Genomic DNA, 13,336 nt, shown 5'->3' with positions numbered 1-13,336 from the left:
TATTCTAAATGGCCTGATGTGGTAACTCACAAACAGGATGTTTGGTTTCAGAATAAAGGAAGCCAAGTTCTTCCTACTGGCACAACTTGGAAAAATTTTGATTGTTTGTTTGTTTTTTGTTGTTGGGGAAACTGGGAGAATCCCTGATTGAAAAGTATATAAAGAAAATAATCTCCTGTCACACACAGATAATACCTTGGTGTAGAAATCAAAGGGAGAACTTGATCCTTAAGCTTTCCTAAAGATGACTTAGCCATGAATACAACGTACAGCTGATTATGTACTGATTCCTGTGTCATATCATGTTATAAAAGTGAACTCACGTTGCAAAAGCTCTTTGAACTATCTCAAGTATGAAACAAGTATTTAGTAAGTTAAATGTATAATTACTTCTTGAAATCAGGCAGCTTATACTACTGGCATTTTTGGTGCGCTGTCCTTTTGCTGAGTGTGGTGCCTTAAACTGCTTGTTCCAAGCTATTGTGCAATTTCTAGATACAGTCTTTGAATTTTCTGTGTCTTGTCACATTTCACCCTGTGGGTATTTTTTCATTCTGTTGTAATAACAGGGGTGGCTCCTGAGAAATAGTACCTCACTTATGCCTAAATTCTTCAGTATCAGATTGTATCAGTTGTGTTTGTCAGGATAATGGTACTAGCCAACCTAAAATGTGACCTTTGCTCCTCTTTACATTTTGTTGTTTAATTTACATTTTGTTAAAGAGAAATTGTAACTAGTTAGTTTTGCTCTTCAACACTTTAAAGTTACATGCACCCCTTAAAAGAATCTTTATTTTCAGTATGTGCTTAGTATTCTGTGTCACTAAAGGTACTCTATATTATCAAATAACTTAAGGGGCACTGTGTGGCATTTGAAATCTCTCATTGCTCCTCTTTTCTAATCTGATGTTAAGTGGTGTGAAATTTTCAGATCCATAAAATCAGTTTCTTCACAATTAATGATGCTATGTAGCCATTAATTCAGTTCAATCAGTATCATTATTGATAAATGCCCATCTGATGCTTGAGTGAGTGTGGCATTAGAGCCTACATTACATATAGTAGAGTAATTAAAATTCATCCCCAAAGCCAGTAATTTTGAAGCAGTCCCATTAACTTCTCTGACTTTTGCTGGATTATAATGGATTCCCAGCTTCTATTATTCAGTCTTTTTTTTTTCTGTTTTTTTCTTCTCCAGCTCAGTAGTTGAATTTTACAAGATGGCTAAAGCTACATCCTTGTGTTGTGATCTCATGGGCAGGATGGGCCTGGGTCAGTACTTCAATAAGAGACCTTCAAGAAATAGTCTCATTTTTATTCAGTAGGTGGTGCTTCATTCTGTAAGTGTTGAAAATGCCACAGTATGCGGTCTTCTGCCTTCAGGCACACTCCTACATTGTTGTAAAATGAAAATTTAGGATTGGTTAGTATAACACAATTTTTAATATGCATTCTTCAGCCAGCAACAAACCTGGGACCTTTCTGTGATATTTCTAATCAAACTTTATGCTGTAAACTAGCTCTTGGGTGTTTTCAAAAGTAACACAATTGCTTTTGACAGTGGGCCTCTAAGAACACCCCAGAACAGTTGTTTCTGCATGCCTTTTCCAAAGTTGGGCTATGTATATGCCCTTTGTTGGCTCCTTATTAAATCCTCCTGATTAATTTGTCAACAGAATTCCAACAGTGTCCTACTGAGCAATTTATTTCCTTCTCCTTCACTTCAATGTATTTGGCATCTTCATACAAACTGTTCTGAGTATACCATTCCTCTGCTGTTTTCTTTTGCAGACCTGTGAAACAGCGTGTACATTTTCAGTGTTGTCTGTCTTCGTTGTGCTGGAGTTACCTCTGGGAGAGGCAGCCCTTTGCTGCTAAAACCTCCCTGGGATACCTATTCACCTTACTTTGTCTGTTGCCTTGAGTTTGTAAAATACTACGTGCTTAGTCACCTCCTCACCATTCAAGTCATCTGTCTTTGTTCAGTGAAACGCTGCATAATATTTGTACTATTTGTTGTGATGGTAACTCTCAAAGGCTGCATCTGTTCAAGCCTATCCCATCATCTTTACTTTCAGAAGATTTTTATGCAGGAGTGAGCTGTAGTTACTGAAAGTGATGAAATTTCAATGGGAGTTGGACACCTAACTCCCTTAAATTCCTCGATAATGCTACTTGAATAAAGTAGTTGCAGTAAACAGACAGACTGTGCATCCCTTATGGTTTTTATTGTTGGTGAACCAGAAAATCCTTTACAGATAGCTCTGGTGACCTTACTCAGCCCAGAATTTGGATGTAGCAATGCTGAGAATTTAGCATGATCTAAGGTTCAGTTAGCATTAGTGAGCACTATTTTAAAAAAAAAATAAGCACCATGGTATTTTCCCCACCAATGTATTTTGAACACTAATCAAGGAAGAGAAGGCCTGTCAAATTCTAAAATCCAATGATTTTCTTTCATACAACTGCATCAACATACTGCATCAGGAAAGTAAAATGGTGAGAGATCAGAAAGACCGCAACCTCCCTCCTCCTCTTCTTTCCTCCCCGCCCCACCCCCCTTCCCTTGGGAACCAGGATGTCTGGCAACCCTGCACCTAGAGGCTGATCACTATAGCTTTCTTTGCAGAGCAATTTGTACTGCTGAAAAGGATTCCACTGAAAAGCTGAGCTGCGATGTGCACTAAATCTTCATTGGTATAGGCTGGTCTTCACTATGAAGTCCCCTGCATTAGCACCACAGCATGACACCCACCATAAAGCTGTTCGCACAGAGGTGAGGAGGAGAAGTTCGGGACCAAAGGAAGCTAGAGGGAGAAAATTGAGGGAGGCTGCAATGAAATGCTATTCAATCCAAAACTGCCAAGAGAGAGACATGGTAAGTTGGAGCAGGTTCCCCGAACACTTGAAATATCGCATTGAAATAATGCTGACTTGTCTCATTGTATTTATCATTGATTGGTCTACAGTTTCCTCAGACCAGCTTGTATTTCCTGTTCTGCAGTGGGTCTTTTGGACTGGATTTCCAACACTACCTTACATCTAAAGTGGGTTTGACATCTTACCATTGCTAGATTGTGCTTCATTCCTCTGCTGCTAGAATAGGTTAGGTCTCACTCTTGTCAGTGTGGTTTGAAACACTAACCCTAATAAAAATATTTAATTTTTTTAATATAGTACTTGGGAACTAGAAAAAAAACTATTTAAGGGCAGGATGTAGTACCCCGATAGAGGAAGAATCTGATACTGATATAAAATAGTTATCTTTTAAGAGAATAAAATGGTTCCACTTCTATTTTAGGATTCACCCCTCCATACATCTATCATAGAATGAGAGTGTTTGAGAGGCCTGATGTCAGATTGGCCAGTTGGTAATCAGCAAGAGATCAGTTAAGACTCTAGTCTGGCTCCTCTCACTCCCTCTTTCCTCCCCGGCTCCTACACTGAGTGACTATAAAAGCTCTTTGCAGCAGGTACTTTGGTACATAGGGGAATAAACATCTCAGGTTATCTGAACTTCTGATTAAAGAACCTGTTTGGCATTGGACTGCAAACTCATGCTGTCAATTCATTGCACAATTTACAGATGAAAGTCCTATCTATGCCTAGTGGTGGAAAAATGCCTTGTATCGGAGATCTGATCTTGTAGAAGCTAGTTTGTGTGGCGCCTCAAATAATTTTTGTTCAGTATGTGATCATTCTATGAATATAACTTTTGCCAGGTTTTGGGCCTGGGTTTGAAAAATATTCCTTAGAGCAAGAAAAAGTTGAATTTCCACTGCAATTATTTTCTCTCATTTACCTGCCAAGTCAGGATTCTGTTTCTCCAGTCATACCATCAGTAGTAACTCCGAAAGCAGAGCAGGGAGTTCAGGTGTTTTAGGCGTCAGTGATGTCAGATGTTTGTTACAAGATTATAAATATGGAACCTTGAACTCAGTTTTTTGGCAAGTTAAACATCTTTTCCATCCACTTTTAGGCCATTGTGACTTCACTTTGGCATATGGGTAAAGTTAGCTAATCCATATAAACCTCTCAACTTGTCCCTCAGAGTCCTGTTCTGAATTGTTAGGTTGATTATCCAGATAAAAGCAAAGTTTCTTCTTGTTCAATAGCAATGTAGCAGAAGAAAAAGTCAGACCTTTAATGGTTGCTGTGTACTGCCTGCTACATCTTGTGCTTCAGCTTCTAATTTTACTGCAACTCTTCCTAGTCTTTGTTCTATGATAGTTTTTCAGTTATTTAAACATACCTTTAATAAAATAAAAGTAATCACATTATTGGTGGCAATCAGCAACAGAAATGAGAGGGGGTTAAGGCAACTTTGTGAAAGTGGAAAAACTAATAACTGAAGTCAAAGGGGCTCTTAGTTTGGTCTGGCAACTATTCTATGCTAACTTTTAAAGGAGCCACCTCAGAACGCAATGAGTCTGGCATAGCTACAAGTACACAAAATCAGGAAAAATGTGTTCCATCTGGATGAAGGCTCCCCACCAAACTGAAAAAGTAGATACATGAGGTCTAGATTTCTCTAGAGCAGAGATTTCTATGAATGTACTTTACAGACTGAAGTAGTAGCAAGAGGCATCCTCTCTGGAAGAGTTTGTGTTTGTCATCTTGCCTCTAATATGAATGAGAAGGGAAGTATAATTCCATTATCCACACTGGTGGGGAGAGTTCACAGAAAGAAAATCTACTGGTCCAAATTACCATGCATATAATTGCGTTTAGGCCCTGAGCTTAGGGTATTGTATGCTTTGGAAAGGTGGATCGATAACTTTTTTTAAGTGTGGTTATACTTCTGAAAATCTTTCTTAAAATGATATCATGGAGTTCCATTTTTTTTCCCCTTAGTGACTTCGAGATCAAATTTGGCAGTTTATAAGTGAAAATGTTTTTCTAAGCATTGGCCTGAAACCTGGGATCTAAAAGTCAAGCTGGATTTTTGATGACTCACACATTGCCAGCTAAGTTCCCTCTAAGCTGTGCTGCCATGCGGCAGGCTATCAAGGGCCACACAGGCGGGGAGAGGCACCTCTTGCTCCAGGCTGCTGTGGCAAGAGAGAGCTGGGGGAAGTCATCTCTGCCTGCTGCAGCCCCCGGAAAGGCCTGCACCCCAAACCCCTCATCCCCAGCCCCATCCCAGAGCCAGCACCCCCAGCCAGAGCCCTCACCCCCCACTCCAACCTTCTGCCTGAGCCCCCTCCTGCACCCCAGAGCCCTCACCCAACCCTGAGCCCCCTCCCACACTCCGAACCCTTCAGCCCCACCCCCGCCACACATCACCTCCATATCGGTGCACATGACAAAATTCATTCCACACATGGATGTAAAAAATTAGAGGGAACATTGATTACCAGTAATTCTGAAGTTGGAATTTACATGATTATATGTGAACTAGAATAGAATCCAGCTCCCTCATAGCTGCTCTGACTTTGCAGCGCTATCAGGAGTGAAAACCTGTATGAGTCATAAAGCTATGCCTCAAAATACCCACAGGAAGCAGATCTATTGATCTTTACTACATGGGTACTTTACTGATCATACTGGCACTTTAAATATTAATTCCTTACATACATTTTCCATCACTTCACACTGAACAGTTTCAATACAGGAGAAGCTTAAAGATGTTTAGTAATTCTCACATTCTGGTTAGCAGCATAAGCTAATAATGAATGGAACTCAAATGAGCTGGTGACCTTTTTTTAACTAGCCTGTGTGTATCTTTCTCACAGTAGTATTGAGGTCATTGTAGCTCCATGAATTTCCTTTTGATTATTTTAAGTAATTTGTTATAGTAACACAGGAGGTTACAGGGAGGCCCACTATAGTGAAGGGCGAGGTTGAGTGCGAAATCTGTTTGTGTTTTTTTAATTCCTCATCCTCTCTATCCTTCACAAGTGAAGTGTAAAAGTGAAGTTATGAACACTGGAAGGGAGGGGAATGGGAACAAAGAAAAATACATTGTTCTTGGATATAGGTCAAATGGAGCTGCATATAATAATACATAGCTGTTTATCTTAGATGCTGAAATAAAAAAAGTAAGGTGGACGTTGCTATAATATTCCTCATGGAGATAGCCTCTGTTTACATACTGGCCTTTTGAAGCTTGCCCAAAGAGATGAATAGCCGAGAGAGACTGAAAAGGAAAACTTCACACAGTTCTCAAAAATTCCACCAGTGATACAGAAGAGGGGGCAGGTCTGAGTTATCATAAAAGCATTATATTTTATGTATTTAACTCATAAGAGGGAAAAAATCCCACGTTGTGTCAAGTACTACTACATTGTCATGCTTTCTAGCCACATATTTCAAGTTACTAAGGATTAACAGTCAAGAATTCTTCTGCTTCCTTTCTGAGCAAACCTGATTTCTAGATTAAACCACAGCTCTGTTCCAAGGGCTAATTAATTGAAGGATTAAATAGCCTGTTGGTAAAGAATGGTGTAGATATCTTGGCAACCTTGATGATATTTCAGCAAAGGCTTCTTATGCAGTACTTAAAGTGGTATAAACCTTTTCTTCCCATTAATGTCATTACTGAATAATTAGCAACCAATGTTTATATTACATTTATAAAAAGACAAATTAAGCTTTTTTATGCATTATGCAGAGATTTTATGCATTATGCTGGAGAAAAGTGCCTTTCAATTATGTAAGTGGGATCAGTGGATATTTTGATTGAAACTCCATATGCCAATGTAGAAATTAGTTCTATTTTTGACAGCATAAGACAACCCCGGTGGAATTAGGCACCAGACTAACTTTTCAGAGTGCATTTTCATGCACCACTTTTGACTCTCCTGGGTAAGGCTTAAGTGTGTAATTTTTCTTGTATACTCTTAGTTGTTAAAGTTTGATTAAGCTTTTCAACTAATCAAAGGAGCCATTCCCATTAATAGCTATGATGAAAACTCTCAAGTTAAGGAGCAAGTACGTATTTGTAGACATAATATATTCTCTGCTTTGAAAAATCCGGTTTTGAGCCAAAAAGTGTTGTTAAGGAGTTAGAACAGGGACTGGAAGTCAGGACTCCTGGATGCCATCCTTTAATATGCCACTGACTAGCACTATGACCTTGTGTAAGACTCGCACGGAATTTACCCCTTTGGAAAATAGAATACTTTGGATGGAAATCACCATGTCACTCCACTTACTTTTTTTTTTTTTTTTTTTAAGAGTATGTCTACATAGCATCTGGGAGATGTAATTCCCAGCACAGGAATTCCTCAGTTTGAGCAAATGCCTAAAAATAGTGGTGTGGCCAGGCTGTGGTGGCTTAGGCTGGTCATCCATGTACAATCCTGTCTGACCACCTGGGTAAATACTTGAGCTGCTAGACTGAGCTGCCACCTGTGCCACTGCTATATTTAAGCACTAACTCAAGCAGAACTAGTGTATGTATGTCTGTGTGTGCTGGGAATTACACTTCCCATAGCCTAAGAAGATTTGGTGTCTTTTCAGGCATCCACTGTCTAGACTGTGCTACTGAAGATGGCTATTATCTTCCTGGCAAACACTGATGGATAAATTAGTTGTTCAGAGCTACTCTCCATAGCCAGCAGATTCATTTTCGCTCTAGGACTAGGTCTTTTCTCCATTATGAGGTTGCCTTCTCAGACCCATACTTGTGAGGCTGGTCATGCAATCATGGAGCCTTCCTGAGTAGTGCATCCCATGTGAGGTTGTGTGCATGTCCTTCAAGCCTAATATTCCATTTTCCAAAAGTGTAAATATCCTGGCTTCCATAATAGGGTTCAAGAAATCCTCTTGTCTTGCAAAAATGAGTCACTACAGGCCTATAACTTTGCAGCACCTTTGCAAAGGACTTTCTTTCAAAGGTTTTGTAACAGGGTTAGGGGAATGTTGAAGCAATATTATGCGTAACTTTATTACACTCCTTGTCTCCTGCACCTCAGCTTAATTCTTGGCTGAAGCATAGACAAGGATTGTCTTTTTTTTTAGGACTTTCCTGAAACTGTTACACAAAGTTAAACTTCAGGGCTGTTTTACTTATCATGGCTTTATGTATGTGTTGTTAATTCTCTGTAGACTTGAAAGGGACTGCCACATAGTTTCTTAATTTGTGTGTATTTAAGATTTATTTATTATAAGTCGTATAAAGCATTTTAAATAGTATTTGGAAAACTATGGCTAACTTTTAAACAAAAACTGCTAGGCAGTAAGTCTGCTCATGTTCCTTGCATAGATTTCTCCACTTTGTGCATGCATATGCACATACATACACATTCCCCTCTGATCTTACAGAATTATTTCAGTCTTTATAGAGTGACCATAATATATAGTGTCACCTCATCTCTTCACAGCTTGAGAAGAATGGGAGCATCACAATCCTTTTAAACTCTTCAAAACCCTGTTGGCAAATAAACAGTCGGGATCTTCACAGCTTGCATCATTCCAGCCCTTGAGTTAATAGTTGACTGGTCCTACATTAGTGGTGAAACGGAAATCGGCAGCCTGTATCCAAAGTAATGACCCACCCAGCCCTCACATCAGATATCTCTTGGTCTCGCATCAATCAGCCTCTGAGTTCATAGGGCTGTCTATATTTAGAATCTTCCAGCCATCCCTCAAGATGCTCTGAGAGAGTAACTGGGTGTGTGACCTGTGTGGTGGCTGGCTGACTTCGAAAACTTCCTGTACAGCTTCAGAAACAGCTACTGAGTAGCCTGGCTAGTGCTGCCAAACACTAATTTGCTGTGGTGGTATAACCATGTTGGTCCGCAGGATTTTAGAGAGATAAGGTGGGTGAGGCAATATCTTTTATTGGACCAGCTTCTGATGGTGAAAGAGAGAAGCTTTTGAGCTACATGGAGCACTTCTTCAGATATAGTTCTGCATGTGTCTGGGCCCTTCTGAGTTGCCCCATCCTGCTCTCTGTATGTGAGCAGAGACACAGTATTTGAACTAATCCTTGTCTCTGCCCCACTGTTTCTCTCCCTTTCTTTGTGCCAAACAAATCAAGTATTGTAGTACAAAGTCTTGCATGGTTTTCTGTTATGGTGAGCCAAGAAGAAGAGCTAAAGACTTGGGTGTTCCTTATTCAGGAGATTCTGTTGGCTGAGGGATCCTGATACTCTCTGTGCCCTTGCAGGCCAGCTCCATCACCTAAGGCCTCTTCTGGTTCCAAATAAGGATCTTTAAAATACGCACAGCAGCAGACTTCATCCCATCTACTGATCCAGGAGTCATAAACTTGCAGATCATATATTTCTATCAAAGAACATAAGGCTTCAGGTCAGTTTGTTTTCCTGAAGATACAAGAGGGCTATAGATCTGTCAGCAAAGATGACTAAATATAGTCTCATACAGAAATACTCCAGGCTACTAGATCCAGCAGTCGGATCAAATCCTGTCTGGGGGTGTGGTTTGTAGAGAATGGAATTGAGGGATGGTTGCAATGGGTGGATATTTATACCCACGGAATATAGGAATGTTTAGTTTAAGGGATATTCACTTGTCTTCTTGTTGTTCACTGTCCCAAAAGCTTCTGTAGCCACCTGCTCAGACTCTAATCTTCTACAGCATACAGCACTAACTTCTGAGAAACAGCTGCATCTTGGGTAAGTCACCTTCTTACCAAGCCGGTCATTAAAACTGAACTGCTCGTGATCTGCAAAGTGGGATGAGAGGAATAGTTACGTTAATTGGGGTGGATAGTTTATTTTGTTAGACCATGGAAACATACCAGTGTAAGCTATACTAACAGCATTTTTAATTTGCTGTAATAGCTGTTTATAACATGTTTTAAATACCCTTTGTTCATACAGAGATATTTAGAGCTTCCTGATCTAAAACCACCAGTGTTTACATTTATAATTGGCTAGAAATATTAAAATCTAGCCAACTGGGGACAGAGGTGAAAGGCATTTCAGCACATTGTAAAATGAAGAGCCTGCCCTGAAGGATTGGCCAAACAGCATCTGGGCAGTGAGACAGGATGAGGTTCCCTTCAAAGTTCAGCAACTTCATCCTTGATCATCCTGCAGAGATTGCTATGGAATAATAGAAGGTGGTTACCACTATGACAGAGGTGTCATTTCTCACTTCTTTTAAGACCTGTAAAACCCAGAAAAGGTAGAAGGTGAGGCAAAAAGATCAGGTTTGTGTTTTGACATGGGGAAAACCCATGTGCTTGATATTCCAAGCCCATAGTTTTTTGAGTCATCAGTTATGTGTGAAGGTTTTCTGATGGTGTTCCTGGACTTGTCTTCACTGCAATGTTAGCACAACTTAGTACACGTCTGTTACTGCACTCAAGATAGCCTAGCTTCAGTGAGAGAGGCCACACTTCAAAACAACACGAGTTAAAATGAGTGTGTAACTGCAGTTCGACAACTGTGGCTGGTCCATGCCAGCTGGCTCAGGCTAAGGGGCTGTTTCAGTGTGGTGTAGACTTCGAGGCTCGGGCTGGAGCCTGGGCTCTAAGACACTGCGAGGTGGGAGGGTCCCCAAGCCCAAACATCTACACCACAATGAAACAGCCCCTTAGCCTAAGCCCTGCAAGCCCAAGTCAGCTGGTATGGGCCAACTGCAGGTGTCTGAGTGTAGACTACCCTGAATGATTGTATCAGCTGCTGATGAGTTTGTAACTTGAGCTGTTGCATCACAACTGCATTACTAACTTGAGCATCAGCACCCTTGAGCATCAGCACCCAACCCCACCACCCTTAACTGGCCAGTTAACTCAAGCTTAAAGCTCCACTTAACTTGAGCTAGAGATTTTTGTGTGTGAACGGAGTCAAGTCAGGGTTAACACTCAAGTTATAGCTCAAGCTATCCATTCTGTGAAGATATTACCTGTCTTCCAATATTTGTTTCCCTAAATTGGGGCAATTGCTCATGTTACTATTTGGCAGAGATGCTTACCAAATGTGGAAATTTGATTGGTGGGAATAATTAGCTTAGCATCAGAATATATCGTGGTGTGGAGCTCTCCAAGGAGCTGAATGTGTGCACTTCAAAAGTTTGTTGGAACCACTGTGAAGTTGATAATGGTTACAAGCCCTGAGATGAACTGTATATGGCCTATCCACAGAGCTGGTGACGTGCTCTTGAATGAGAAAAGTGTATAATGCACTATGTTCTCTTGGCACTGGTACCCACCTCCATCCTTTGATTGCATACATTATTGACAGCCAAGCTGATTAGCAATTAACTGAACACAGATGCTGTGTTCTGGTACTGTCTGGACAAATAAATTAACGTGTCTGAAAATAAGTTCCTCCCTTGGGGTGGGTCTGCCCTTTGGAGGGGTTATTTGAAGGTCACTTACCATTGAGCAGCTGACCATCAGCCCCCCAAAATGATTAGAAGTCACTGCCTCACTTTCAACTAATAATCCCCTAAAACACACAAGGCATCCATTAGTCTCCTAGTTAAGAGGATACAGTTCTTGTCTAAATCCCTTTCCTCTTGGAAGAGGTCTGTATCCCTGTTAGAGCCCTGAGAATCTATTCTGTTCCATCTTCCTCAGAATTAAAACCTTATGGGAACAATTAACATCCTGGCAAAGGAGGACTGGAAGTTGGTTCCAAGAGCTTGTTGGTGTAGTTTCTAGATTGCCCAGAAGAGGCCATTGCAGATGTACTTGCAGCCTCTGTCCAATTGGGTAGTGAAAAAGACTGAGATTAGCGCTGGTTTTACCGCACTCAATGGCCCCATTTTCAGCCATTCAAAGCTTTCCATAAATGCTTTGATTATAAATAGCTTAATATTTTCAGTTCTGGCAGAAGGGGTGACGGTGGTTTTGTTTGCCAAACTTGTCCATGTAATTCACAACTTTCCACGCTGTAGGTCCTTTAAATCTACTTGATTTCTCATTTCTGCATCTGTTAAAGGTCCCGGGAAGTAAAGAATCTCTTTCTCTCCCCTGGCGCCCCCTTTATAGATGGAGAAACTAAGGCAGAGGATACAGTTTGCCCACATTTCCTAGACGAAATTGATGTAAAATGTGGGGTGAGGATTTAGGAGCTCTGGCTTTCAGACCTGTGCTCTGATCATTTGACACTACCTATGTTTTAACAAAACGTTATTTCTTCCCCCGTTATAAAACTTTTTTATAACTGCCCTGATCACTTTCAGGTTGACAAGAAGCACCTTCCCTCTTGCTTTATTCATTTTCAGAGACCAGGAGCCTAACTTCAGATCTCCTCCTGTCTCTGTTAGTGACTGGAAGTATTTTTAGTGGGCTCAAAACATTTGTGATGTGTTCATGTGACAAGGGCAGTTCACTTGTTTGGAGTTGCTGTTGATTTCTAGAATATCCATTCAGGGCTTTTGCCAACATACACAGGGTACTCCTGTTTCATATTACAGTGACACTGCTTTGTCAGGGTAGAATTCAGCCCAGCATGGTTGGAGCCTGTCTCTGCTAACCTCATTCCATAGTACAGCATGTTCAAGCTAAGGAGAGGCATTTGCGTAGACTGCAAATTCCTTCATTTACTTCAGAACCAGTATGGAAACCTCAATGACTTCTTCTGAAACAGTATGTTTTTTTTCTTTTCCCCTCAAATGTGATGATATTGAGTTGTAAATATGGCTAGTTTGCTAGATAGACGTGAATAGGCAATGAATATCTAGGCTCAGCATTTCTGTCAATCACCGCTTACAATTTTGGTATTTGCACTCTAAAATTCTGTATAATAGCTGCTATTTACTACTATGAATGAAACAAAATTAAATAAATATCATGTACTTTCCCTTGTGTGACTAAATAACCACATTTCTTAATTTCTTTGGATTTGTGAGGAGAGAGACTTGGAACTTGTATATTGCCGTATCTGTTGTTGCCCCAACTCTGAGTATTAAAAACTAGAAAACCAATTGTGCTATTGATGGACTACTTGTTTTTAAAAGGTTTGTTTAGTTTCACTGTGTGGGTAGCTCTCGTGATGAGAAGTGGCTCGTGTGCAAAATAAAGCTGTTTTGGTTCCATAACTTATTGGAAATCATTTTTAATTCAAAAGGTCCTTGTCTTTTGGCTCCTTGTTAGGGCTGTTTCGGCTATGATAAGTGACTTTTTTTTCCCTTGATAGCTGAAGTCAGACTTTTCTGCAGCAGTACGCAGCAGAGATGCTGAACTTGCGTCTCAAGCAGCATAGAATGTTCAGAATTTGACAAAAAATGCCAAGCACAGATTTGCCTGCCAGTAAGTCCAGAAGAAGCAAATATACTTGCATTAATATTTAGGATTGGTTTTTTTTTAAATAGCATAAAATCTATTCTTATGTAGGCAGTTTATTCACATAACTCCTTCCTCTTCAAGCCAAGAATCTACCTCTTCTGGCGTCCCTCCACCTGTGTCCTGGTT

At 40.4% G+C, this 13,336-nt stretch overlaps 1 protein-coding gene across 12 annotated transcripts in view; it reads left to right on the top strand.

Annotated features, from left to right (window-relative positions):
* The window catches only part of TMCC1 (transmembrane and coiled-coil domain family 1), a 202,349-nt gene that overhangs the window by 121,707 nt on the left and 67,306 nt on the right, over window positions 1-13,336 (top strand). The window contains exon 1 of one of the 12 annotated variants that reach the window (XM_073351264.2): window positions 1,919-2,878. The exons of the other annotated variants lie outside the window; for them this stretch is intronic. Coding sequence (XP_073207365.1) covers window positions 2,717-2,878 — 162 coding nt within the window. The 5' untranslated portion in view covers window positions 1,919-2,716. Of the gene's footprint in view, window positions 1-1,918; window positions 2,879-13,336 lie in introns of those variants that run through there. 12 annotated transcript variants of the gene reach the window in all.

Source organism: Lepidochelys kempii, chromosome 7 (genome assembly GCF_965140285.1).
Source record: "Lepidochelys kempii isolate rLepKem1 chromosome 7, rLepKem1.hap1, whole genome shotgun sequence".
NCBI lineage: Eukaryota > Metazoa > Chordata > Testudines > Cheloniidae > Lepidochelys > Lepidochelys kempii.
This window is presented reverse-complemented; position numbering and strand designations above follow the sequence as displayed.